The sequence below is a fragment of the Pholis gunnellus genome, assembly GCF_910591455.1.
Source record: "Pholis gunnellus genome assembly, chromosome: 11".
Classification (NCBI taxonomy): Eukaryota; Metazoa; Chordata; class Actinopteri; order Perciformes; family Pholidae; genus Pholis; species Pholis gunnellus.
In genome coordinates this window covers 6,332,117-6,357,414 of record NC_136538.1, presented here as the reverse complement: position 1 = coordinate 6,357,414, position 25,298 = coordinate 6,332,117, and the positions used below count along the sequence as shown (strand labels likewise).

The following is a 25,298-nucleotide window of genomic DNA, read 5'->3' as shown; positions in this document are numbered from 1 at the left end:
GTTTCTTCCCACAGAAATTGAACTCCTGTCAGTTAAATGATTTGGTTATTGAAAGAGAAGCGCTTGTGCTAATCCTGGCCTTAAAACATGTTGATGTGGTACACCTGTGGTTGTTTGCACTGACCACAACCCACTGACCTTCCTGAACTCGTTGCAGTGTTGTAACCACAGGCCAATCAGGTGGTCACTCGTTTCTGCAGTCTTACCGTCTAGATATTCGTTATGTTATCGTGCAACATCTTTTTTCTCACGCCACACTCACTCAGCACTCATGCAGACACACACCTACGCCAACGGTTTTACCGGTAATCACATCCCAACGTTTTCCTAGTTGATTTGAGGTTTGTTACCATCGTCTTTATTTAAACAAATGACTTATTAGTCGCCTTCAGCCTGCGTCTCCCTCCCTTTTGTCTCCAGAGCCAAAGTCGTGACAACGAACCCTAACGTCAAGGATCTTCTTCAGTTTCTTGTTGTTAATTCGGCAGCTGTCTGAGCCAAGTCTTTGTGAAATCGCTTTGTTGGACAAATCAAAAGCAGTAGGGAAGATAGACAATGGAACATGGAAAAACGCTTTGAGAGACCCTAATGGGCGACTAGAGAAAAGCAACGGCTGGCACGTTTCAAATTAAAACCCCCATCATCATCATCATCATCATCATCATCATCATCATCATCATCGTGGTGGAAGCCTCACAGGTTTCCATAAATGGCGGTTCCAGCTGGACCGTGGTCGGGCCTCCTGCCATGGCCCTGATGACACCCACCGCTACTATCATTACTATTATCATCATTAGTCACATTACTATTACTGATACCATTACAGCCTTTCTTATCATTATTATTCTATCACATCCACTGCTGCTGTTATTATTAGTAGTCGTAATTTTCCCATCATTTTTCTGCTCACTACTCTCATTATGTCATATACAACGAATGTGTTGTAACTCTGTTATGCTGTTTATTCTGCACACTTGACATCTATTTCTGTCCATCCTGGGAGAGAGATCCCTCCTCTGTTGCTCTCCCTCAGCTTTATTCCTTTTTTTTTATCCCCGTTAACGGATTTCTTTGGTAGTTTTTTAGTAGTTTAAGGAGTTTCTCCTTTACCGATGTGAGGGTCCCGGGACAGAGGATGTCGCGCATATGTACAGATTGTAAAATCAATGATACCTGGCATAGAGGTAAGCCATGAGGCCCAGAGGAGACCCAGCTTGCAGAGTGCTCTTCCCTTTGCTGGTACCAAAGCTCAGGACAGACGAGTCCTCAGAGGACTGGTAGTCCAAAGATCCAGGTCCACAGACAGCCAAAGCAGACAGTAACGAAACCTCCAAACCCCACTGGTCCACACTCAGAATCTGCAGAAATGCAAGAAATGACATCAGAGGACAGGAGAGCCAAGTTGTTGTTGAAGTGAATGAGAAAGAGTCGTGTTGGGAACGGTAGTACTTTGTAAGTACCTCAAGGTATTTCTTCACACAATCTAAGAAGACCACTTTGGATCGGAGCTCCTCAAGCTGGGACTTGAGTTTGGACAGCATCAGTTTGTTGTCACCTTTGGGTGACACATACAGTGTTTTAGAGATCACACGCGTGCCATTTATCCGTACGCCGGCAGTGTCATGACATGGATACCCAACCTTTGTTTTTCCTCTCTTGTTGAATCAGCTTCTGGAAGAAATTTCTGGTCTTCTTCAGATTCCTTGTTTCGATCATCAGCTGCTGCTGCAGTTCCTGGAAATCACGCAAAAAAATCACACAAACAAAGCCTTAAAATAACCCCACAAGCCTTTCACTGGAAAAAGCCTTTTTCAGCGGTTTCCAGCGCAGCATTTCTGTTTTCCCTGTTTTTTCTTCTCTCTTGGCCGTGGCAACATCAGAACACAAAAGCTCTTTTGAAGTGAAATGAGTGGGAAGTCGCAGCAGCGCGACTCTTAATGTAGTGTTATTAGTCGTTACACAAAGCCTCTGAAGAAGCGGCGCTGCCATCAAAGTGTACACAACATTAATATTCTTATTCAACATTATTATACTACGGCAAGTTCCTTTGCCGAGGGGCTAAGTTCAGCACATTCATATTCAGATCCAGTGTGGAGAGAACAATATGCCAATTATCTTTAGGTCTCCCACGTGTCCCAGTCCCATTCACCCCGAAGCCTTGACCGTGCCCCACTTCATTACAGATAGGAACATAATTCCTGCACTTATTCATAAAAGCCGACCATGTGAAAGGGCTGAAGGAGTGTGAAGCTGCGCTCAATAAGCCCGAGGATGAAACGTGAAGGACAAAATGCACAAAGAACGGAAATGAAACCACTGAATCGCAGCGTAGCATTTTCAATCTGCAGTTCATAAACATAAAGTAATGAAACACAAAGACACAACGTCTTGATGGAAATATACCAATCATTTTCTCTCCTTTTTGCTGTTGTTGACAACCTGTTTTGTCTCTCCTTTTTAAAAAGCATCAATTGCATTAATACAAACAACTCTCCCACCTTTTACTGCATCATGCTTTAACAAGACTTAATGATATGCATTTCACTGTGTTGATGTAATAGAATCTGATGAATGAATAATGCAGGCTGCTGTTAGTTCAAACACACAGGGTTAAGGTCAGACATGACTCACTGGCAGTACGCTCCACAGGTCTACCCACCTGTGTTTTCACATCCAGACACGGCGCTCCCATGTGCTGCCCCAGAGTCACTGCGTACTGGATCACCTCCGGGCCAAAGCACTCTTCCCCAAAGAAGGCCAAGGCCCAGGCCGGGCCCAAGCTGAGGCCCGGCCCCTCCGCTCGGGATCCGGGCGAGACGAGTCGCTCCGACACCAGAGAGTCGCTGTCCTCCATGTCCTCCGAGCAGTCGGGGCTCATCTGCTCGTCGCGGGCCCCCGTGCGCCCTTCCTCCCTCCCCGACAGGAACTCCGCTTCAGAGGGGCTTTCATCGCTGCCCCCCGCTGATCCGTGCTCTCCTCCCTCCATGGCCGTCGCCTCCGAACTGTCGGTGCTCACGCCTCGACCCGTAAAACAAGGAGAGTGGAGAGAGAGGGAGAGGGAGGGAGGGGGAAGAGAAGAGAAAGAGACTGAATCACATGGAGATGAAAAAAAACAAATAAACTGGATGTGTGAAGAAAAAAAAAAGTCACAGATCCAGAGGTGGTGCTGGGGGCATTTGCTGCTAACCCTGTCATGGGTGCACAATGCGCCGCCTGTTTAAATGTTGAACTATCACCATCTCTTGATCTCGAGTATCGTGTAAGAGCCGCGATTGTGATCCAGACCACATGTCTACCTCAGTTCAATAGCCCAACAAAAGCAGATGTGAGGGTGTGTTTGCTGAATGTTGCCGGCCACCAAATGAGTCCCCGAGGAGGAAAAAGGAATCTGAAGAGTGAGCTCGCCTGCCTTGGACTCTCATGAATGCACTTCAATCTTAAGAACAGCATCCAACAGCCAGTCACAGCTCTCATTCAGTCTGCAGCCAAAATTAAGAGGAATGTAACAACACATCACAGATGGTCTGGGGTTCAATTGTATTTATTGAAATCTGGAACCAGTTTTCAATCGACTTATCACATGCAAACTCTCCGAAATCCCTTAATGAACCTATTTAGGTAGTTTGCTTCAGGAAGAGAGACTTTCTTAGTAAAACGTTTCTATTTAACTCAATCCAGCAGTAATTAAGTGTGTTAACCATAATCTGTGATCTGAGGGACTTGAGAAAGGAGAATGAAACCAGAGGAAGATATTGTAGTTTGTTTCCTATCTGACAGCTTTAGTTACCAAACATTGTACAGATAAAGATTTGTGGATTCAATTTACACATGGATGCTGTATAATTAGGTACTATATATTATGTTTTATTTGTTATATATGTTATATTTATATAACAGTAGAACACTCACAGGGACCATTTTTCTGCACTTTAAACACTTTTAATTGAAGTATATCTTACTAATAATACAGACAGTGGCGGACTTTTAGTCTTTTTGTATATAATACTGCAGTGCAGTTAAAAACCTGCTTTCAACAATTTAGTTTTACAAAGAATATAAACAAAGTCATCTTTAAGTGTTGAACTCAAGTCTTTCCACATAGATCTCATATTTCGTATTGCACTACTATTCACTGCTAGATGAACTAATCTGTGTATTTCATAAACTTGGAACTGGAAACAGATCCCGACAGATACACACTGGAACTTAAATAGACTTGCTCTTTTGCCAAAGCAACAACATATATATTGAGTGTCTAAGTCTATATCCATACCTTGAAAGATGCAGCGGTGACTCTCCTCCGATCTTAAATCGAAACCTTGGAGAGCAGCCTCCTCTCCTCCATGACGGGGCAGGGCCTCGGTTCCCTCCAGCCAACAGCCCACAGCAGCAGGACTGGACGCGTGAACGTTCCCATTCAGGTCGAGATGACCGCGCAGGCAGACCTCTCTCTCCCCTCCCCAGGCGGTGGCTGCCAAGGGTGGAGTGAGGGCTGCCCTTTTCACAGCCTTTGATGGAGGCTGCTCATTAGAGCTGCTGCAGGAGAGAGACAACACACACACACACACACACACACACAGCGAGTTCAAAGTAAGCCACGATTAGCACTTATGTAATGAACCATGGCAATCATATGCAATAGAGTGTGTGATTTTAAAAAGTTCACAGGTCAATCTGGAAGATGGCGCGCCAGCAGCGGTTCCTGACTTAAAGTGAAAACACAGCAGAACGCATCGCAACAACCCACCACACAAGGAGGCCGACCAAAGACTCATTTCAAACATCTCGCAGATCACATGCACTTTGCAGCAACCACAGCAATCGATCAGCGAAATGTAATTGCAGCGGGACAGGACGGCGTCCGCTCCGTCTCTCTCTCGACAAGAGAGAGGCTATACAGTCCTCCCTCCGTCCCCTCAGGGGGAAGTGGAGCGCTGGAAAGAACACCCGTCCACAGCAGAGCCCTGCGAGCGAGAGCGTCTATTTTCTAGGCTGTGATGTCTCCCGACCGCGGCGGATTAAAGGGGTCGCTCCGCATATTGCCCCGAGCGTAAGAGCATGGGCGACGGCTGGATGAAAAGACGTCTGTGTGAACTGACGTCCCCCCCCCCTAAGCATATCAGTAACAACGCAGAAGAGGCTTTACATTCATCTTCAATGTTTGCCACACATCCTCATCCTCCCCAGCACTAACAAACGCGCTTCATATCAGTTACCATAGCCACCGTTTAATAAGCTGCGGGCTTTAAGTTTATGTATGAAGTGCTGATTGTATAAACACTCATTTGAATGCAATGTATGGGTGTGCAGAGGAGGAGGAGGACAGGTCACTGTGAGCTGGGCCTGGATCATTCTATTCTTCAGAAACCACATAGGAATACTTTCTTTTATCTGACCACAAGCAGCCACATTTGGGCATTCCCCTGTTTGGACGGAAGCCCCGGCTAATTTATTGTTAACAAGATATCCTTTTTTTAATTTAGAGCGATTATTCTGACACCAAAAGATTGGATTCATTAGCCAACCCCTGAAGAACAGTCCTTCATTTTAAGGATTAAAAACTGATGCATGATAATAATAAAATGAATATATTCCAGAATCTGAACTGCTCTGTGGACGGTTGAGTCATTAAACTGAATGGAACTTTTCACATCGAGTGTTGATACTGGAACTATAGCAGAAGCAGTGCTGTTTTTATGATTCAAGGAGTAACGGTCTTGTCTTTAAGATGCCTAAATGTCAAATAAGTGTCTGAAGTCCTACTCACGGTGCGGACGGGCTGTAGTTAACCAGGCAGTGCAGCACACGCAGCAGGTCGTCTTCCCAGTACAGGTCGCTGAACCTCTCCTTCACAACACTGGCAAACGTGTGGTACTGGAAGTCCTTCAGAGAGAAGATGCACTCGCCTCAGAAAAAAAGAGAAAAAAAACGGATTTTCTAAATGATTACGTTCTCATAACTAAAGGCAAGGATGATGAAGTGGGTCATTGTTTTGTCGTTTCTTTGAAGAATGGCTGGAGTGAAGGATTGCGCAGACTTTTAAACTGCATTTAAAGATACATACCCATGGCTATGTCCTCGTGTCCATTGTCCAAATGCCCATCAAGTGAAAACTCTCCGCTGAGCAGCTCGATTACCTCCCGCAGGGCAGGGTGGACATTCGGGGAGATGGACGCTGAAGGAGGCTGGTTCTCACCCTGTGTCCCTGGATTAGTTTGTCCATTGCCAGCTCTGGGCACACTGCGCTCCAGGGGGCTGTCAGAAATGATGGAGCTGCCATTGAAATGGGATGATGGTGGGCCGCACTCCCGGGGTCCGGGCCTCACGGGCGCATTCAGACAGTTGATGAATGGGCCGTCAGCGCTCTCTGGACCTGTGATTAGTCCCTGCAAAGGCTGCGGCACGAGGGAGAGATTTATATCCAACCCGAGGAGAGACTCGGGAGCCCTGACCTGCACAGGCACTAAGGAAAGACGTCCCGTTGTGGGATCCTGACGGAAAAGGTAATTGTTGAAAACACCACGGCCACCGAGGTCAGCGGATAACGGCGGAGGAAGAGAGACTTCAAGACAGGAAAAGTCGGGGAGAGTGGAAATAGAGTTGACCGGCAACCTGTCGCCGGAGGTTGTAGTTATGACCGTCTGATGAACAGGCAACTCCTGAGCATGTAGATCAGGTTCGGTCTGTGCAGGGCATGGGTAGTCAGAGTGAACGTGTGGAGGGAAGTCGAGGCCCCTTTCCTCCATGTGTTCACTGCTTTTTGTCCTGTAAAATGAACAATCCCTAATAAGCTTCATCCTTTTAAAGCTGTGCAGTACTTTCTGAAGGTATCAGTGTTACTGCTCTTTCTTCTTTTAATTTCTTCTTTTTTAATCTTTTCAATTTTCTTTCCTATAAATTCTGCTTCAAAATTTGAAGAAACAGGCTTATTCCCTTTTTTTGCTGAGGTTTATGAGGAGCCTGATACCACTCTCAGAAGTTAGTCAGTAGCCAAATAGCTTAGCTTAGCATAAAGACGCCACCAATCTGCGTTTTTTATGGGGCATAATGTGCTGGATTATTTCTCGACACAGTGACTTGCTGGAGTCACGTCGTCACTGTGAGATTGTCAGGAAAAAGCAAACAAAGGCTAAAGGATGTCAGCGATGCTCCCAGGACCGAGTTTGGCGTTGTGGCAAAACTTAGAATTGCAGGATCACGTGACACACACACACTGGCCCACAAAGACAATAATGACATACGGAGCAGCTATACAACAATGAAAATGTTTTTTTCAGAGCATTACAAGCAGCACAAAGGTGCTCTTTGTAGAATCAGAATATAATACATTCAGTCGTATAATGAATTATTTCATGCTGTTCATGAGCGTGTGGAGCCAGCAGGAAGTCAGATGGCTCAGATATAGTCCATCAAATATGTCCTTGAAAAGACACAAGTTGTCTCTTTTTACATTTATGTTTTTTTTTATTTAAACCTTTGTACAGAGACAGGCTAGCTGTTTCCTCCCGTTTCCAGTCTTTGTGCTAAGCTAAGCTAACAGTCTTCTCGTTTAACTCTCAACAAGAAAGCAAAAGCATATAGCCAAAATGTCTATTGCATTGAATTTTTATTAAATTCATTTTAACTAGAAAATAGCTTTTTAAAACAGATACATCACTAATATAAAAACAAATTATAATAGTGATAATAGATGTCATTTTCTTGAACATCCTACCCTTCAATGGCAGCCCCACGGTCCTGGCTCTCCTCCTCCTCCGAGTCCCCTTCATTTGTCAGGATGATGGGGGTGAAGTGTGTGGCGGTGGAAGTGAAGGCCTCTGGGAGTTGGAGTTCCTTGCTGACTGGATAGCTGTGGGGAACAGGGCCAGTCACAGGAGCCAGTCGGCTCTCAGTGGCCATGGGCACAAAGCCTACACACAGTTACAACAACGCCAGATACAATATCAGTGATATTGTCTCATGCAGTGAGAATTACACAGAATGTGGAAATATTAAAAAGGAGAAAGAGCTGCTGGTTTGGCATGATTCCAGTTGAACCAATGCTCACTTATTTCCTGCATCTTCTTCTTCATCATTTGTAAAGACAGAAACAAATTGACGGTGCCTCTTGCCAGCAAGATTCAAAGGGTCTTCCTAATGTTTGGCACATATAGTGTGTGATATACTGCACATTTCAAGGTAAACTACATTGCATGAGGGTCATCCATACCAAAGTAAAGATGTCCTACCGCTGTTTCGTGCAGACTCTTCATCACATGAGCTTTGTTGAGTGTCAGTTGCACTGAAGTCATCTGCATCGCCGGATTTTGAGGCTGGCTGAAAGAAAATAAGACTCTGTTTCGTTACAATGTAGAGAGACCCCACGAGAAAGAAACGGGACGGACATCGAGAGGATGATCACGAAGAAACAGACTGACCCCGGCGTTGAGGTTTGAATACAATAAATAAACACAAAGGGTGTAAATTCATCTGTGGGGAGAAACAAAGGGACGTTTACCGGGTGAACTCTGCTGATGAGGTCGTTCCACACAGCCTCAGCATTTGTCCCTCGACATGATAAGTAGTCACGACAGCTCTGGAACCGCAGGAAAACAAATGTAGCATCAGTACGGGACACTTCCGCTCACAATCACACACACACACACACACACACACACACACACACACACACACACACACACCAACAATGCCAGAATTAATTTGTGCCCTAAAATACTGACAGCATATAAATTAAAGCTAAATCTGTTGTTTTTTTTAAGGAGTCCTTTGTTGACAAAATGGAAGAGCACTTTTACAAATTGGATTCTCTATATTTAAATCACTCCTGAGTTTCCTTCCAACAGGATGCGTCTCTTTAGAAAGGTGCTCCTCTCTGAAGTTGTGCACGTTGATATGCAGAGAAATCAAACCAGGCTTTCTTTACAGAGAACTTTTCCTTCAATGAAATGCAGTTCAAAGTGCTTTTCACTGCGAGACATAAAAGGCAGAACGGCAAAATAAAATAGGGCAGCATTACACAAGCAACCGGTAAAAGCAGAAAACAAATCAATAGAAATGAAAAGTAAAGTAAAAATGATTAAGAATCCAAATCAGTTTATTCTAAAATGTGCTTTTACTGGGTGCTAAAGCCCAATCACAGGAAATGATGAATAAACATGACATTCTCCGCACAGTTAACACGAGACTAAGGCTCTACAGCCATGCTAGCATGTTCAATGTCTCATACAATGTGAGCATGTCAACGTGCTGACATCTATGTATGAAGTCCTGCAATGGGCATCAACTAGTACGAGTAAATCTGACTCAGACAACCAGTGCTATACTGTAAAAGAGAACTGTAAAAATGTATTTCAAAAGAGTCAATATCCCTCTGCTTCCGCTTCCCTCTATAAATGTCAGCAGTTCCACGCACACCTCATACTCAAACACCGTTTGAGTATGAGGCACAACTGGGAGGAGATGCTTCTGTTTAAACTGTCAGCCTGTTTGTTCTCCACCAGGTTTTTGTATGTTTTGTAATAAAACCATGAATAAACAAGGCAGAAATGTTCATCGCAGCCAGAACTTAAACTTAAAGCAGATGACGGAGAGGTGCACGTATTACACTGCATGAACTGTATCTGAAAATTGTGTGTGTGTGTGTGTGTGTGTGTGTGTGAGACAGAAAACTCTTTTAATATTTAAATAAACTGTTAACATACAGTGGTGGATGAAGCACTCAGATATTTTACTTGAGTAAAAGTAGCAATACTACGGCGTAAAAATGATCTGTTATACATACATTCAATAACTGTCAGTAAATGTCGTAGCAGTTGTCAAGTATTCTGTTTCTACTCAATATGTATCAATATTGTTCAATGATTAAGACATTATTAATGTAAATAATGCATTAAAAAAACATCACAGCAGAAAGCATAATCACAGACTCAAAATAACAAAGAATACTTTTTGAGCCATGACGATGGTAGGCCTCTCGATGGGCGTCCTCTTTGCCATCTCCAGCAGCAGCCTCTTCAGTTTGCGAGGCATCGCCAGTTTTTGATGAGGCGATAAACTGAACTTGGCTGCAGCCCAGAGAATAGCAGCGACCCCGTAGACACACACCTGAGCAAGACAGAGAAGAACAGAGGAGGGCAAAACCTAAAAGCAGAGCACATGATTGGCGAGAGTTGGTTTTAAAAGATAAATTGAGGCACACGAACCTTCTCAGTCACAATTCCATGCTCTTGATATTCTGGAGCAAGATAAAAGGCATCTCGGGATCCTGCAGAGAACACAGAGCGTCAGTAAACACTGCTGCCTTATACATACTTGGGTAAAGAGTGCATTTTCTGACAAGATCTATTTTGCATGTAAACAGCTAAATACCAATACAAAGATATGAATATGAACATACCCATGTTTTTAGGTTTCAGGAAAAGCACTTCTCCCTCGCAGCCCACATGCAGTGTGTCCAGGCATAGATAGGCTAATAATACAGAGAGAAATCAGCTGCACGGCACAATTGCGGGGCACAAAATTCAAGCCACGCCACATATCATTTGCATAATTGTGTAACTCTCCTTCAGGCTAGCCCAAGGTTTAATGAACAAAGTGGTTCAAATCACCTGGAAAGTCGATGTAGGTCTGCAGTGAGGACAGGCAGGTGTAACACAGAGCCCAGAGCTCATTGACCGTCAGCCTCCGTCCACACCGAGACAGTAACTCTCTCAGAGAGATCCACTGGAGAGAAAACAAAGAACAAGTCTGAATTTAAAAGAGGAATATGTTAACACTTAGGAGCTTCAGCTGATCCCCAGGTCGGCCCAAGTAGCTGAAACTGCAGTAATCCCAAAATCTATTTTTGAGGGTTCAAATCTACATCGCCTTTTGAAGATTGTTTTGGTCTGTTACTGTGGTTTACCTACGTGAATACTCTGACTCTATGAGACTTCTGGAAAAAAACAATATATATATATATATATATATATATATATATATATACACATACATACATAATTCATTACTATATAGATCATAATTTTTGTAAATGTAAAGAAGCTAAGCAGACCTCAGCGTCATGTCTCATGGCAAACCTATTTAAGACGGCGTGAAGTATCTTGAATAAAATGTGTTGGGCTGACGTTAGCTAATTAGCAAAAAAAAGGTGTGTTTGAAAAGTTAAAGTTCATTCCTGACTTTGGAAATAGGTAGACAAATACAAGTAGTCATGTTAAAGGTGCTAACTTCCAAATTCAGAGCGTATCTATGATCGAGGGACTGCCTCCACACAGCTCTAAACATGGCGTCAGCTGAGCCAGTGGCTAGCAGCTAAGGGCGCTAACAGCGCTAACAGCACTAACAGCGCTAACCAAGGTAACAGTGCTGACTGAGCTAACAGCATTTACCTAAGGGGAAACCCTTAGCGCTACGCTAATTTAGCTTCTCAAGCTACTTCTCATAGCTTCGCTTTAGAGGAGATACCATGTTTAATAAAATCCAGTTCGGACCAACACCCCCACAGCAAGAACCTTTTCATGTTTCTATCGCCTCCTATTTACAGACAGACAACTCTTTAGTGGGCCTCCATAACCGCACCAAACATGACTGCGAGAAACAATCGCTGTCTAACCTCGTCCTGAGATTCTTCGTTGAGGCACAGCATGCTTTTGGTCATGTAGTTATTGGGAATATAGAGGCTGTGGTTCAATGAGCTCTGGTCCTCAGACGGGTCCTGTTCCATTTCCAGCTCCTGACAGGAAGCGCAGGAAGATGCTGAATCCTGTGTGCCGTCCTTAGATTCGCACTCTTGCCACCCTTGGATCTGTGTTTCCCCTCCGCACAACGTCTCTGCAGCGTCCTCGTACCCTCGTGACATTTGGTTCCCACAATCTTCGGTGCTGCTGTGTGGGTAAGACTCACAGGACCGGCCCCGGTCGAGTCTTTGAAGCCTGCTGCTCCACATGGACGTGCAGCCCAAGTGCTCGTCCGCTCCTATCTCCGTGAGATCGGACACGGGTATGCTGATATCTCCGTGGGTCGGCGGGGACAGACAAGGGGGGTTGTTGGAGTCTGGGACGGAGCAGGAGCGGTTCAGAGCCCCCCTCACCCTGTTCGGCCTCTGCTGGGCTCTCCTCCTCACTGGGGAGCTGTTGTGGGACCTGCAGTCCAAGTCGTCGGCCAAGATCATGCCGTCTCCTTCACAGCTGTCCATATCCTCCGCCCAGAGAGAGGAATCCCAGCCGCCGCACACCTGCAGATTGAGTTGGTATAATAAAGTCATTTGTTTGGGCTATTTGTGGGAATAATCCTGGTGATACTGCAAAAAGCATATATGCTCGGGGCTTTATCAAAACACTGTGAAAGCGGAGCACCACAAGAGCACAGTGCAGCACACACACAGGTATCTTGTCGTTCATCTTACTAATTAACTTTGCAGATACTTCACAAATACTTCGATAAAGTGAAGTATTTTGTGGATACTTGGTACCCCATCACCCGGAGACTAGATAAACTTTATTGATTCTTCACATTATGATCAATGGGTTTTTCTATTTGTCTGTAAATGTCTTTCTACTCCAACGCACAGACATTAATCCACTGATTGATATTATCTAATGTAGTCTAACAAACGAGACCGAGTTGACCAGCTCACACTACAGCACTTTACGAAACCCAGTCAGAAAGTGACCGCCCACGTGACCAGTTAGCTTGACTGCCAGTTATGTTTCACATTGCATTACAGTGAAGTAAGAGCCTGAAAATAGAGCAATCCGAGAATCGACTTTTGAATCGAGTATCGATTCGGAATCGAATCGTGAAACCAAGAATCGTGAAGCGAATCGTGGGATTCCCAAAGATTCCAAACATCTAGTGGCCCGGATGGCTTCAAATAGCAGATGCGTCATGTTGTCGTGCTTTTTTAAATTTATTTGACAATTTTTCAGAGAAAATGAAATATCACAAACAGGTGTGCGCTCTTGATAAATTCTGTCTGCTGCTGGCATCCTTAAATGATCTCTTCTTTGACAGCAGCAGTTTCCCTAAAGCCAGTGACTGTAACATACCTGCTGCCTGGACAGACCATTAACAGAGCTGCCAGCACACAGGTCTTTGGCATTTTCATCCGAGCTCGGTGTTTTAAGCAGACATCTGGGTTTGGGATGCTGCCATCTTGCCTCCCAGGAGCCGTCTTGTCCATCTGTGGATGACACAAAGACGGCAATTAGCACCGGGGGAAATCACAGCGGAGACGCGTACGTTGAGATGATAAAAAAAATGTAAATTTTTTTAAAAAAGGACCTTGAAAGGTTGATACTGATTCGATGGAGAGAACCCGTCGCCCAACAGAAGACAGTTTCCGGCACACAGCTGCAGGGGAGGTATGAGACAGCCTTGCTTCAGCCAGACAGAGGACGTCCTGTGGGAGTATTACACGTGTCGGTTTGTACTAGAAATGATTATGTTCTACACGCAGACAAATCTGTCTTGCTTTAAGAAAATGATGGGATGTCCACTGGATTATTCACCTATTTATTGCCATGATGAGTTATTATTTTCTATAGATATTGTGTTGGTCACAGTGCATTATTTCACAGTTTTTCACAGCATTTGTTACAGGATATTTCTGGATATGCATGCAGTTTTCTTTCTTTCTTTCTTTATTCTGCATACTGCATGAAACCCCTTAAACTTGTATGAGGTGCCTTTTGCTGATTCTGCGTGTGCGTATGAATATACCGTACATCCAGGCTTGTATTTCGTTCCACGAAATGCCTGACGAAGGTCGCTTGTCGAAAATGTTGCTATTCAACAACTCGATCACAAGTGTAATCAGTGTGCAAGAGCTGTCACGTATTCTCCTACACACATTTCAATAATAAAGAAAGACGAGTGCGCTCTGTGAAACCTGTAACGCGCTTCCCAAATGCACCACTCTGCTGACGTAAATGATGTCAGACGTTATGAACCACAAATATAATTTCCTTTTAAGTCACAACATTTCAAGTCACGTAACAATCTGGTGCTCTTAAATCTGTGCAAATGAGTTCATCTAATAGTCATAAATCAATGCTGCAGCCAGAATTACAGTAAACACACGTGTGATTCTACTTGTGACTGTAAAGGCGCGGTGATGCTGCCGTGCTGTACTGGGATATATTCTCTGGTCTTGTTGTGTAAGAACATTACCGTTCATCTCTTTGGGTCCTGAATCGGACTCTAAACGTAAATGAATTCCTTATATTTGCCAGACCTAAGCATCTGGGGAGTTCATGCGTTCTGTCGTGTGTGTGTCTGTCTGTCCACTGATCTCACTACTGGACCAATCTGCCTGATACTTTTTTCGCATATTTTTAACTGTATGCTCAAGGACCGCTCGTGGTTGCGGTGATTTACACTTTTTAAATAACATCTTTTTATTTGACTCTTTCATACCGTCATTGACTGCTGACTTCTCACTCTTTTTCAGCGGCAACGACTGCTTCAGTAGCAAAAGTCCCTTTTGTCGTGGCTCAAAAACTGACATCCACAGAAAAATGTGGTTTCATTGTGAACTGGAACATCTGCAGATTAATTCCATCCCCGGTATGTTATGATCCATTAAACTCAGGCGCGACGCAAGATGAAAAAAATCCCTGTTTGTTGTTATCTTGATTGTAAGGGAGCCAAGAGGGACACCTGACTGTGATTCAACTGTTCTTTGTTTTGGGACGGGAGAGGGAGACACCTGGTGGAGATCTGTTGTTTTTGTGTTCCACTAAATGTAAAAAAACAACAACCATGCAATCCCACTTGACATTAATCTAATTTAAAGCTTAACTACACACTCGCAATGACTTTATTTCAGACACTTTACTTCTTTTTCTTAACTGGATACCATGACAACACGACTGCTGGAGTGAGATCTGGGATTATCCGACCCCTTTTCACACCTTTCTATGAATCATTCTGGCAGTTAAGAACAGTCAGCAGGGTTGCCGGGTACCTGCAGGAGAGGCCTGTCCTCGGGCTTCTCCTCCTGCATCTGCTCCAGCAGCTTCTGGATTTCTTCCCCCAGCTCGGCCTCCAGCTCTGGCTCGATGACAAAGTTCAGTGCTGCAGAGAGCGTGGAGCCCAACGAGTAAACATGGCCCTGCAGCCGGGGATAAAAGGAGGAGAAAACACCATCATCATCATCATCATCATCATCATCATCATCAGGAAGCAGCTGCAGCTGTGATCTTACAGTAAGTACTATTTTCTATAGAAAACGTTGAGAAGATACAGGATCTTGTTGCCATGTTGGGCGGTAATGGTCCCGTGTTTGTCCATACTCGGGACAGAGCTTTTTGTTTTGCTTTGCTACACTGACAGTGGATATTATGGTCAGCTCTAAGGCGGCGGCGGATTTACACCAGGTGCTTCTGAGTTCACGTCTCGGACGTCGCCGTCACTCCCAACAATTGAAGCGGACTGCACCCGTACTTATGTGGTAAACACACATATGCAAGGGCGGATCCCAGTGTGGGTCCCCAAAAATAGAAGCGCAAATACTCGGCCGAAGGCCTTTCGCTCCTGTTTTTGCTTACATCGCTGCTTTGGCCGTGAGTAATATCTGCCTTCAGAAAAACACATTTGAGAAAAACGTGTGAAAGAAGAGGATGTTCCTGTGTTTCGACAGATGGCAAAATTAGAATGCACGATTTATTTTTAAAATGTTGTTGCATAAGTCAGCTGTGAATGTATTCATGTAACGGTGGGAACAGTGACGCCGCTTACTGATGCTGCATGCGCCACAGAATGCCGTCGCATCAGAAGCAGCAAAGAGACTTATTTCTAGACTGCTCCTTTCATCCAGCAGACACAGATGCATCGCAAAGCACCTAGAGATGAATGTAAAGGTGACCGTGGTCCACTCTGGACTACTGAAGGAGCATGAATTATAATTTTGAATTATAGTCCTCGATGAAGAATGCGTACTCATCCTACGAGTATATTTGATCGCCTCGCAGTTACATGCCTCCACCAACCAGTCATGTTGCCTGTTTACATCCATGTCTGTCCAAAATGTCATCCGTCCATCATGTTATCCTCTTAGAGAATTGTGTAACATTTTCATAATGTGTTTTGGATGTTTTGTGCCAAATTTTAAGATATATTCCCTCAGGTTGTCCCTGAGCTATCACTAGAATAGGACAGACGGACAAAAAGGACCCAGTGAGAGATTTGCAGCAGCAGAGACGATTTATACACATTGTACTACACAGGCACACTCACACATGGAGCTGAACGTATATTCCGCCTCATGATGTATGTCAATACACAGATCCACTAGAGGAATTCAGGTTTCAGTACCTCACTCACAAAAGTTACAACGAGGTCCTTTCTAGTCTCTCACAAGATACAAATGAGTGAGAATAATTCTGTTTATTTCAACTGAGGTCTTATTATTGCATCGTGGCCTAACGTTGGTATGTTCAGATACGTTGAACTGAAAACTCATCCGCTCAGACTGCTTCTTGACCCATAAAATAACATGGAAAAACGATTTCTTTATAACCTCTAAATGTAGCACTTGAAGCAGTTCAGCACAGCTGCTGAGGTTGAAAAGTTGTGCGTGCACAACTACAGTAGGTCAATTCTTCTGTAATTAAAATTCCCCCATGTAAAAACAAACCTGACAAGCATTAATTACAGAAAGAGAGAGAGAGAGAGAGTAATAATTAGACCTGATCTAAAATCAGAGGTGGAAGAAGTTACTGTTTTAAGTGGCAAACCGTGCATGATTGAGTGCTGCCTCCACCTTATTCCACATTACCAGACAGAGGTGAGCTCGTAGCTGAGTGTTTGCTGGCGTACGTGGTGAATTTCTCTCTCTCAGCTAAACATCGCCACGGTGCCTGTGACTGCGTGGTTGCATACTGTCCCATGGGGAGAATGTGTGCAGCTGTGACCGGGTTCAAATCTATGAGCAGATCTGGCCTCTCCTCACCTCGAACGTGCTGCCCGTGTTGTCGAATTCAGGAGGCACAAATGAGCCTTCTGGATCATCTGCAAGGATCAAAACATGGCAATTAATCAGCACCATTAAAGACGTCAGAAGAGCATGCAGCGTGTCATCGAAAAGGGTCCACGTCGGTTCTGTGCCGTGACCCGTTCTCGCTCAGCCTCCACCGCAGTGAGATGCAAATGCAGAGGGATGCGCTGAACCACAACAAGTCCAGTGAGCTGGTGCCGCAGTTTCCCCCTCATTTGACTAATTCACACGTCAGAGATAATCCCTGACGAACAAGATCCTCCTCAAATAGGCCACCGCTCAGACCGGCTACAGGGAGGACACACAGACGCACAAAAACACCACCACTGACATGCACCCCGTCGGCTGGACTTACAGGACGAGAGAGGAAGAGAAGCACGTGGAGACAGAGGGAGAGAGAGACAGAGTTAGAGGGAGACAGAGTTAGAGGAAGAGAAGGAGAGGAGGAAGGGGAGTAAAGTGGGTCATGACAGATCTGGGTTTGTATGCTGGAGGTATGATGTCTCCTCCCAGGTGTTGAGAGGCCGATCTCCTTTCCTCCTCTCCTCCGTAGCCTTTTTCTTCGTCTGTTTCTTTCCTCTCCAATCCTTACAATTCCTCTCCTCTTTTCTTCCCTTCTTCCCTCTACTCTCCTCTTTTCCTTACTTGCTTGTTTTATTTCCTCTCTCCTTCTCTTTCCCTTCTTGCTCTCTCACCTCCTATTTTCTTTCCTTTACTATTGCGTTCTCCCCTTTTTCATTTCCATTATTCGCCCCTCATTTTTAACTTCCTCCCCTACTTTGCCTTTTCATTTCGTCTCCTCTTTTTTTCTCTTTCCTTTTTTCCTTTACTCTCCTATCCTTCCCTGTCTATTGCTCTCCTCTCCTCTTCCCTTTCATTCCTCTCCTCTCTTTTCCTCTCCCCTTTTCCATTTCCTTTCACTAGCTGTCCCTACTTTTCCTTTCCTCTCGCTACCACCTTGGCACCTTCCTTCCATTCATTTTCTTTCCTTTGTCCTTCCCTTTCTCCTACTCTTTCCTGTCCATTATCTTTCCTATCCTCTTCTCTCCTCACCTCTTTCCTTTCCTCCCAACTTTTGTTTTCTTTCCCCTCCTTATCCATAACCTCTCCCCCGTCCATGCTCTTTCCATCTCCTCTCCTCTCCAAAAGGTCAACAGTTCAAACAAACAAGAAGGAGAAAAGGACAGACAGGAGGAGAAAAGGAGGACAAGATACTTCAACATGTAGTGAGGAAGCACTGTGACACGGTGAAATGAGCAGTGACTAAGCAAAGAAGAAGGAAAAGGACAGCCGTTATCAGTGACTCAGTTGCCTCCGGGGTGATGGAGAGAGCTCCGTGAGTCATGTTTGCCTACTAGCACAACAGGTAGCGTGAGCTGAGCAGTAATACTGATTCAACACACTTTCCTTAATGGGCTGATCACATTACCCACACGGCACAGAGACCGTTTTATCAAAGAAAGTGGAAGCTGCTCGCGATGCTAAACCTCCGCACTTTTTCTCGGTCATCATTGTGCGAAAATCATCGGAGGACGTTTTGTTACTTTGCTGCTGTGGCTGCAGTTTTAATTAGCTGAAATGAACCCTATTGATGAGTCGTTGTGGCAACGGCCCCGCTCACTGAGATTCATCACCACAGTCCCTCAAGGTCACTCTATTGTGCCCGTTTGTGTGCACGAACGCGCGGGATCGCGCGCGTTGGCTTGAAATGTCATGACTGATGCACAAAGAGCTCAATAAAGTGAAATTAATGAGGAAAACTGTGCTGGGCCACGGAAGGCGGAGAACGTGGTGTTTTGATTAATGATATCGAGATGCACCGTGTAACGTGGGCGCCGCATGTGGTTTCTCTTTCCATTCACAACGATGAGTCACAGTCCGCTCCGATAAAGCATGAACACAAATGAAGCTGCGAAGGGTTTTAGCCGACAGAGTCACCGAAGTACCTCTCCGAAGTGTCTCGATCACTAATGGAGATTTGTGTGGATGCAACATTTTAAAAGGGAAGTGTGTGTGTGAGCGCAGGTTGCCTGCTGATAGGCTAATCAAGCCGTTACCACAACAACGATCCCCCTGGCAACTCTGACACTGTTGATTTGATCAATGCTCATCAATTATTATTTGCCATCGGGGCATGGAATAAGTGTGTGCCACAGTGTGCTGGTGTTGGTGATGAGACACAGAGCGAATGAGAGGCGAAACGTGGAGATAGGAAGGATAAATGGAGAGGAGAGGAGAGGAGAGGAGAGGAGAGGAGAGGAGAGGAGAGGAGAGGAGAGGAGGGATTATAATTCATTGGATGTCGCGGGGCCTCACAGCACTGTGAAGCAGAACTACGTTGTCTGAGCAAATCAGAGCGGACCTCAGCAAAGCCCCCAGAGATCCAGTGAGACACTGATGTATTTTCAAGCAGGAATTTGCTCCTTGAAAGTGATACAGATCAGGGCATCAGATCTCTGAAGAGAAAAAAATAAATAAATAAAAAAGAGGCCTCCTCTTTGGGCTAAACAGAGCTGAAGCTGCAGTTAGGGGCCAACTTTGCATTAAAACTCTGCAATGCAGTTCTGATCGAATCTGTTCTGTCTTGTGGTTTCTAAATGTTCCGGCATGAGGAGATATCTGTGCCATGAAAATACGAATATTGAAAAAATCACACGTCACCAGTCAGCTTGATCAGTAGCATGACAGAAGTCATACCCAGAATATGATGATAAGCTAAATATCATGCAAAGAAAAGGTGCAAATCAAAGGGTATACAATGTCCGGAAAGTGGTTTCATTTTTGCACAAACACATAAATGACAGCGTGTCCGTGCTGACGACTCACCGCTGAGCTGCTCCATGAAGCACACATTCCCGTGGGCGTTGAAGGCCAGCGTGTCTGGTGTGATGCACAAGGTGTGGAAGAGGTGGGAGGGTCGGATGCTCTGCAGCGCCAGGACGCACTCTGCACACACCGCCCACACCTCCTCCTCAGACAGACAGCTGTCCCGCAGGGACAGGATGTCTGCCAGAGACACGTTCTCCTGAGGACAGAATACACACACAAGAATGTCCAGGTAAGCTCACAGAAACACGTGGTTCAATCATAGACTGTATACAAGAAGTGGATGTAGTCGCCGGGACGTCGCTCATTGGGTTGTGGACAGCCGTTTTTGAAGCCTTGAGTTTGGAATTTCGGCCGTCGCCATCTTGGTTTTTTGCAACCAGTAAACAGAAGTGACCATATTTGGACTGCAGAGGCGTGACGCTGTGGCAGAGACCTGTCAATCATAAGGTAGCCACGCCCTAAAGCATACCCTGCTTTATGGTCTATTTGACTCTAAATAGACCATAAAGCTAAACTAAATGAACATCATGCTGTATTGAAGAAGACTTGAAACTAGAGATTGAGACCATAAACTCATGTTTACAATGTTTACTGAGGTAATAAATCAAGAGAGAAGTAGAGTCATTTTCTCATAGACTTCTATACAATCAGACTTCTTCCTGCAACCAGAGGAGTCGCCCCCTGATGGACATTAGAAAGAATGCAGGTTTAAGGCCCTTAATTCATTCACCTCATGGACTTCACTTTTCAGAACCAGAGTTTGCCTTCAAGGTTCAATACTTGTGTGAGGGCAAATGTTAATGAGGATTTCTTTTCTATTAGCTTGTAGCTATTTAAGACAGAAGGAGGCAGACGGCACCACCTAATTAGGGCTTTACTTACAAACTAGAAACTTCCAAGTCATGTCTGGCCAGCCGCTTAAATATTGTACTACTTTAGAAGGTCATTCAATGTGGCGAGGTTTCTCTGCAGAGCATTTCATACTTTTTAATGCCCAGCAACAGAGACGAGAAGGCAGGCGGTTCCCGTTCCCCTCCACTCCATGAGCACCTCAAACACACCACCAAACAAGAGTTTTTCAAAACAGTCCCTGCTTTCTGCTGCGCTTCAGTCAGCCAACTCACATGGAACGGATTCATTAAAATGTAAATACAGTGTGTGCAGAGTTAAAGTTTGCCGTTAAGGCTCTGGCCTCATCACTCTCTGCAGCACAGAGGGGCGTTGGAGACAGATAACGGAGTCCCACCTAAAGCCCGGAGAAACTAGATCCTACACGTGGATGCTGGGGCGGAGATGGAGACTACAGTTAAAACGCAATGTTATCAGTAGTAGCAGCAGCAGCGTGCCGGCTTATACGGAGTGCCGTCTTGCAAAGATACAAATAGGGAGATAAGGAAGCCAAATGGGAATGTCTGTATTGGGCTAATCCTGTGAATTAAAGGTGCCCTGTGGAGACTTCATATCAACAAAAGTTATGTTTACATTCAATATTACTCATCACAAAAGCATTGTGCATATCCACGAGGTCTAACAAATGTGCTCAATGCATTTGCTCCGTCGCAAAACATTTGCAAAGCTAATCTTATTGTATTTTACCATGACACCCCATGGTTTGTGGACTGCCGTTTCGAAGTCTCAAAGTTAGTATTTTGGCCGTCGTCATCTGGAGCCATGTACGCAACAACCTGTTCACCCTGCTGACGTCCGCCAAGCGATACGGGGAAGATCTGCTGCTGCACCACCAGACATCAGAGCAGCTTCTGTCCTCAGGCTCAAGGAGACGCCTCAACTCATCCTCCACAAAAACATACTTTTTCCTCATGTGGCATAAAGGGACTTCAACTGCATTTCGTTATGCAACCCTGTTTTGTACAATGACAATAAATGAACCTTGAAAGGGTCTCAACAATAGTCCTGAAACAGTGCCGGCATTTTGATACTGAATTGCTACTTCAGTAGCAAGGGTATTTGATACACAAAGTACATGGCAACCTGTAACACACACACACACACACACACACACACACTTTTTAAGCCATGGAGTGAATCCACACACAACCCGCATGCCATGAACACACAGCATCGTCTGTGATCCACTATTACCAAGTGGCCCCATTTATCCTGGCAGACGCGGTGATCTCAGAGATTCCACGCGGCATCCGGCATAATGCCGCGGTCTGATCACGACAGGATCCTCTGTTCCGTTGAGCGAGTGAACACAAAAGCTGGCCTTGACGCAGACAGATGGCTGGAAGAAGGGAGTGTGGGGGGGGGGGGGCATCACAAAGACACAACTGTCAAACACTATAATCATAACCATGAACTTCTTTCTTCTTCCATGGCATTATTTATGTCCATCTCTCAACGGGGACTTATATCTGTACTCTTAGCTGTCTGTCCGTTTTGCTCTCTGGCTCTCTTGTGGCTGCAGGAGAGTTGTGAACAAAGCATATTGAGGTGATCTAGTGGGGTAAAGCACGATTACAGGGCAGAAAAGTGCCACTACAAGCAGCAGCAGCAGCCCCATAAATAGAAGTTTCCCTTGAGAACAGTGCAGAGGAAAGCTGGAAGTCTCCCCCCCCCCCCCCCCAAGTTAAATATGCTGTCCTATATAAGTTTGCGCCTGAGCTCCGGGGTTCTGAAGTCCCTTACACTTTCAAAAGTACATTTACTCCCGCACAGTTGAGTATACGTATAATTCGCTTGAGTAAATCCATTTTATGTTACTTAATGCTTCAACTTGTTTTTAGCTTGCGGCACTTTTCAAAAGATGCGATCTCTGGTTTGGGGCCCCTTGTCACATTTCAGATGTTAACGAGGGGTTGAGTGGTACGTGGTTCAATAGCTGTTCATGGCTAACATGGCTACAGCGATCCAATATTTCACCAACAGGCTAAGATTCAGTTCAAAGCCCAAAGAATGAATGCAATTGTACGCAGCAGAACTCTGTTTTTTCATCTTCTCTACTGCAATAATCATCTCAGGGGCCCCGTAGATTCATCTGGAGACCCTTCAGAGGGGTCCCACCCCTACAGGGAACAACAACACTAAACCACTTAACGGAATACAGTTACTAAAGTAGGCCTACTTTTACTAAATACATTTTTGCTTATACTTCTGTACTTTGACTCAGGTAGACTTTCAAAAACAGGACTTTTGCTTCATTTAAGGGTGTGAACACTTCTTCAGCCACATAGGAAGAAGTTACACATAAAATATGAAGAAGAATGCAGCATCGGTGTCATTGCCACCTGGTGAAGACACGGGGCATGGACTCACAACTTATAAGTCTTCAAGTGCTAATTTTATATAATTAAATAATGTTATTTAAACCCTCTGCAGTTTGAATACGTAGGCTGTCATTGTTTCTAAAGGGGGGGGGGGACCTCATCAGTGGGTCATTTATTAAAAATCATGTAATCTAATCAACCAATAAATCCCCAAAATGCGTTAAAACATTCATGTGAAAAAAAAATGTGCCTCACCTCATCCTCCAGCAGTGGAGGCAGATGCTCCAGGTCATAACACCCGTCTCTTTCCTCAGCTTTCCCCAAGTATGTGAGCCCCGCATCGCGCCCCGAAGTCTCCATTGCGGACACTTTGGGTTCCCTCACGCAGCAAAGCGAACGTCGGCCCAGACACCGTTGTCTCCAGTCGACCCAGATAGCATTTCCCTGAGCTCTCTGTGTACAGCGAGCTCACCGCAAACCGGGGTGCACTAGCCTACTTGCTTGCTGCAGTCGACGGTCAAACTGCGGGGACACTCAGGGTCCAAAAGCGACGCCGGAGAAAACGGGGGATGCACAGCAATGCGCCTGAGTCGACCGGGAGAAGGCGGTGGCGGTGGCGGTGGGTGCTGGTCGGCGTTTTGAGGCTGTCATCACTACTACACCTCCACGGAAACAGACGACAACACCGAAGGGGGGGATCACGAGCTGCAGCTCCGTGGATCCTCCCCTCCCCGTGGAGGAGCCCGGTGCTGGCAGAGCGGAGAGTGTTGCTGCCCGCATGCTACAGTTGGCTCCACGCCTCCGCGCACAGTGCAGTTTGAGTGAGTGACTCATATTCAACACTTGAGTCCTTTATTTTCGCTTTTTATTTATTGGTTTATTTGGTTAGGCACAGTGCACATGAATTAAACAGTCCTGTAAATGCGCCATGAGTTAGCCAAGAGGCTATTTTTTCATCTGTAGTTCCAAGGCAGATGTTACAAAGTCAACCTAAAAACAGAATATAAGATTACATTTACAAAGTTATGCATTATTTACACTTGCAGAAACAATACAAATAGAGAGAATATTAATATAAGTGGAAACATCATTCAGACTCACTCATACACTCACTACAAACATACAGAAGCACAGCACAATAAAGCATGCAGAGTATGTGAAATATATAAGTCAGTCTGACACAACAAAACAACTATAAGAGACGGGGGTTGGTTGAGGACAGCTGACAGGTTGAGGACAGTAAGGAGCAGGTCGTTCTAGTGTTGATAGAGCTGGGTACTAACTAACCATTTATTTGAATGAGCTTTAAATGAACTGGATGTGTCTAGTTCTCTAATGGTCACTGGGATGGAGTTCCAGTCTAGTGCAGCTTTGACAGAAAATGCAGACAGACTGACTGAAAGCACTTTCCCTGAGTGGGATCATTCAATCCCCTCATGCTGCACCTCTTGTGAGCCGATATGCATTTGTTCTTGTGACAACAAACTTTTTTAGCGGAGGAGAGGTCAAGCCATATATAATCTTGTACACATGAGACAGACATTCTCATATTTAATCATGTTTTACCAGCTAAACAAGTTCTATTTTTTTAAATATATATATTTTTTTGTGTTCCTTTATACTAGCGGTTTTAGACTAGTGGTGCTAGCCTGTGACCAGGTTGTTAAACAGTATTATCTCTTATCTGTGTGATCTGGCTATGACTGGATGTTAGTCCATTAATACATGTATGTGTGCTGTTTCATTAGGCTAGGGTCAGTCTGTAGCATGTTTGGTATCACTGGAAACTATGAATTCCGAGCTTTCTAAAGCCTACTTTATGGCTTACTTTATCGTGGATCGCGATCATAGCTTTTCAGATATGATTGTCACGAATGGTTCACTGATAAAAACCCTATTAACATGCCTGAGGACAGCTAATTCATTGTTTAATGCTTTAGAAACCAAAAGTCTTACAAATATTAATTAGAGTAAATATCTTGCAGCTAAATCAAAGTTACACGATATCCACCCGTTGTTTCTTTATAATGCATGTAATACTTGACTTCTTTCTTTATAGGCTCGTATAAAGGCGACAAAGTAGATACAAGTTTATAGTTGATGTAGTTAAATACAAATCCTCCTCGGCATGGTGGAGGTCGGTTGATGGCGTTTTGCCAGTTTCAGTCTTCTTGTGTCTTCACGGTACATTTTGTTAGTGCACCCTCTGGCGTGCACAAACAAAAGAATCATCTTTTGGCAAA

The 25,298-nt window shown here is 44.8% G+C and overlaps 1 protein-coding gene across 1 annotated transcript in view; it reads right to left on the bottom strand.

Annotated features, from left to right (window-relative positions):
- kndc1 (kinase non-catalytic C-lobe domain containing 1) overlaps window positions 1–23,415 on the bottom strand; it is a gene marked incomplete at both ends in the record, with an annotated part of 32,427 nt that extends 9,012 nt beyond the window's left edge. Inside the window, 22 exon segments of the mRNA XM_079168457.1 lie at window positions 1,174–1,358; window positions 1,461–1,555; window position 1,636; window positions 1,639–1,734; window positions 2,660–3,018; window positions 4,274–4,536; window positions 5,768–5,906; window positions 6,065–6,783; window positions 7,715–7,910; window positions 8,229–8,316; window positions 8,498–8,575; window positions 9,946–10,104; window positions 10,203–10,264; window positions 10,397–10,468; window positions 10,608–10,722; window positions 11,612–12,232; window positions 13,047–13,180; window positions 13,282–13,399; window positions 14,966–15,112; window positions 16,952–17,010; window positions 19,823–20,021; window positions 23,311–23,415. Coding sequence (XP_079024583.1) covers window positions 1,174–1,358; window positions 1,461–1,555; window position 1,636; window positions 1,639–1,734; window positions 2,660–3,018; window positions 4,274–4,536; window positions 5,768–5,906; window positions 6,065–6,783; window positions 7,715–7,910; window positions 8,229–8,316; window positions 8,498–8,575; window positions 9,946–10,104; window positions 10,203–10,264; window positions 10,397–10,468; window positions 10,608–10,722; window positions 11,612–12,232; window positions 13,047–13,180; window positions 13,282–13,399; window positions 14,966–15,112; window positions 16,952–17,010; window positions 19,823–20,021; window positions 23,311–23,415 — 4,010 coding nt within the window.
- Window positions 23,416–25,298: the final 1,883 nt, after the last annotated feature.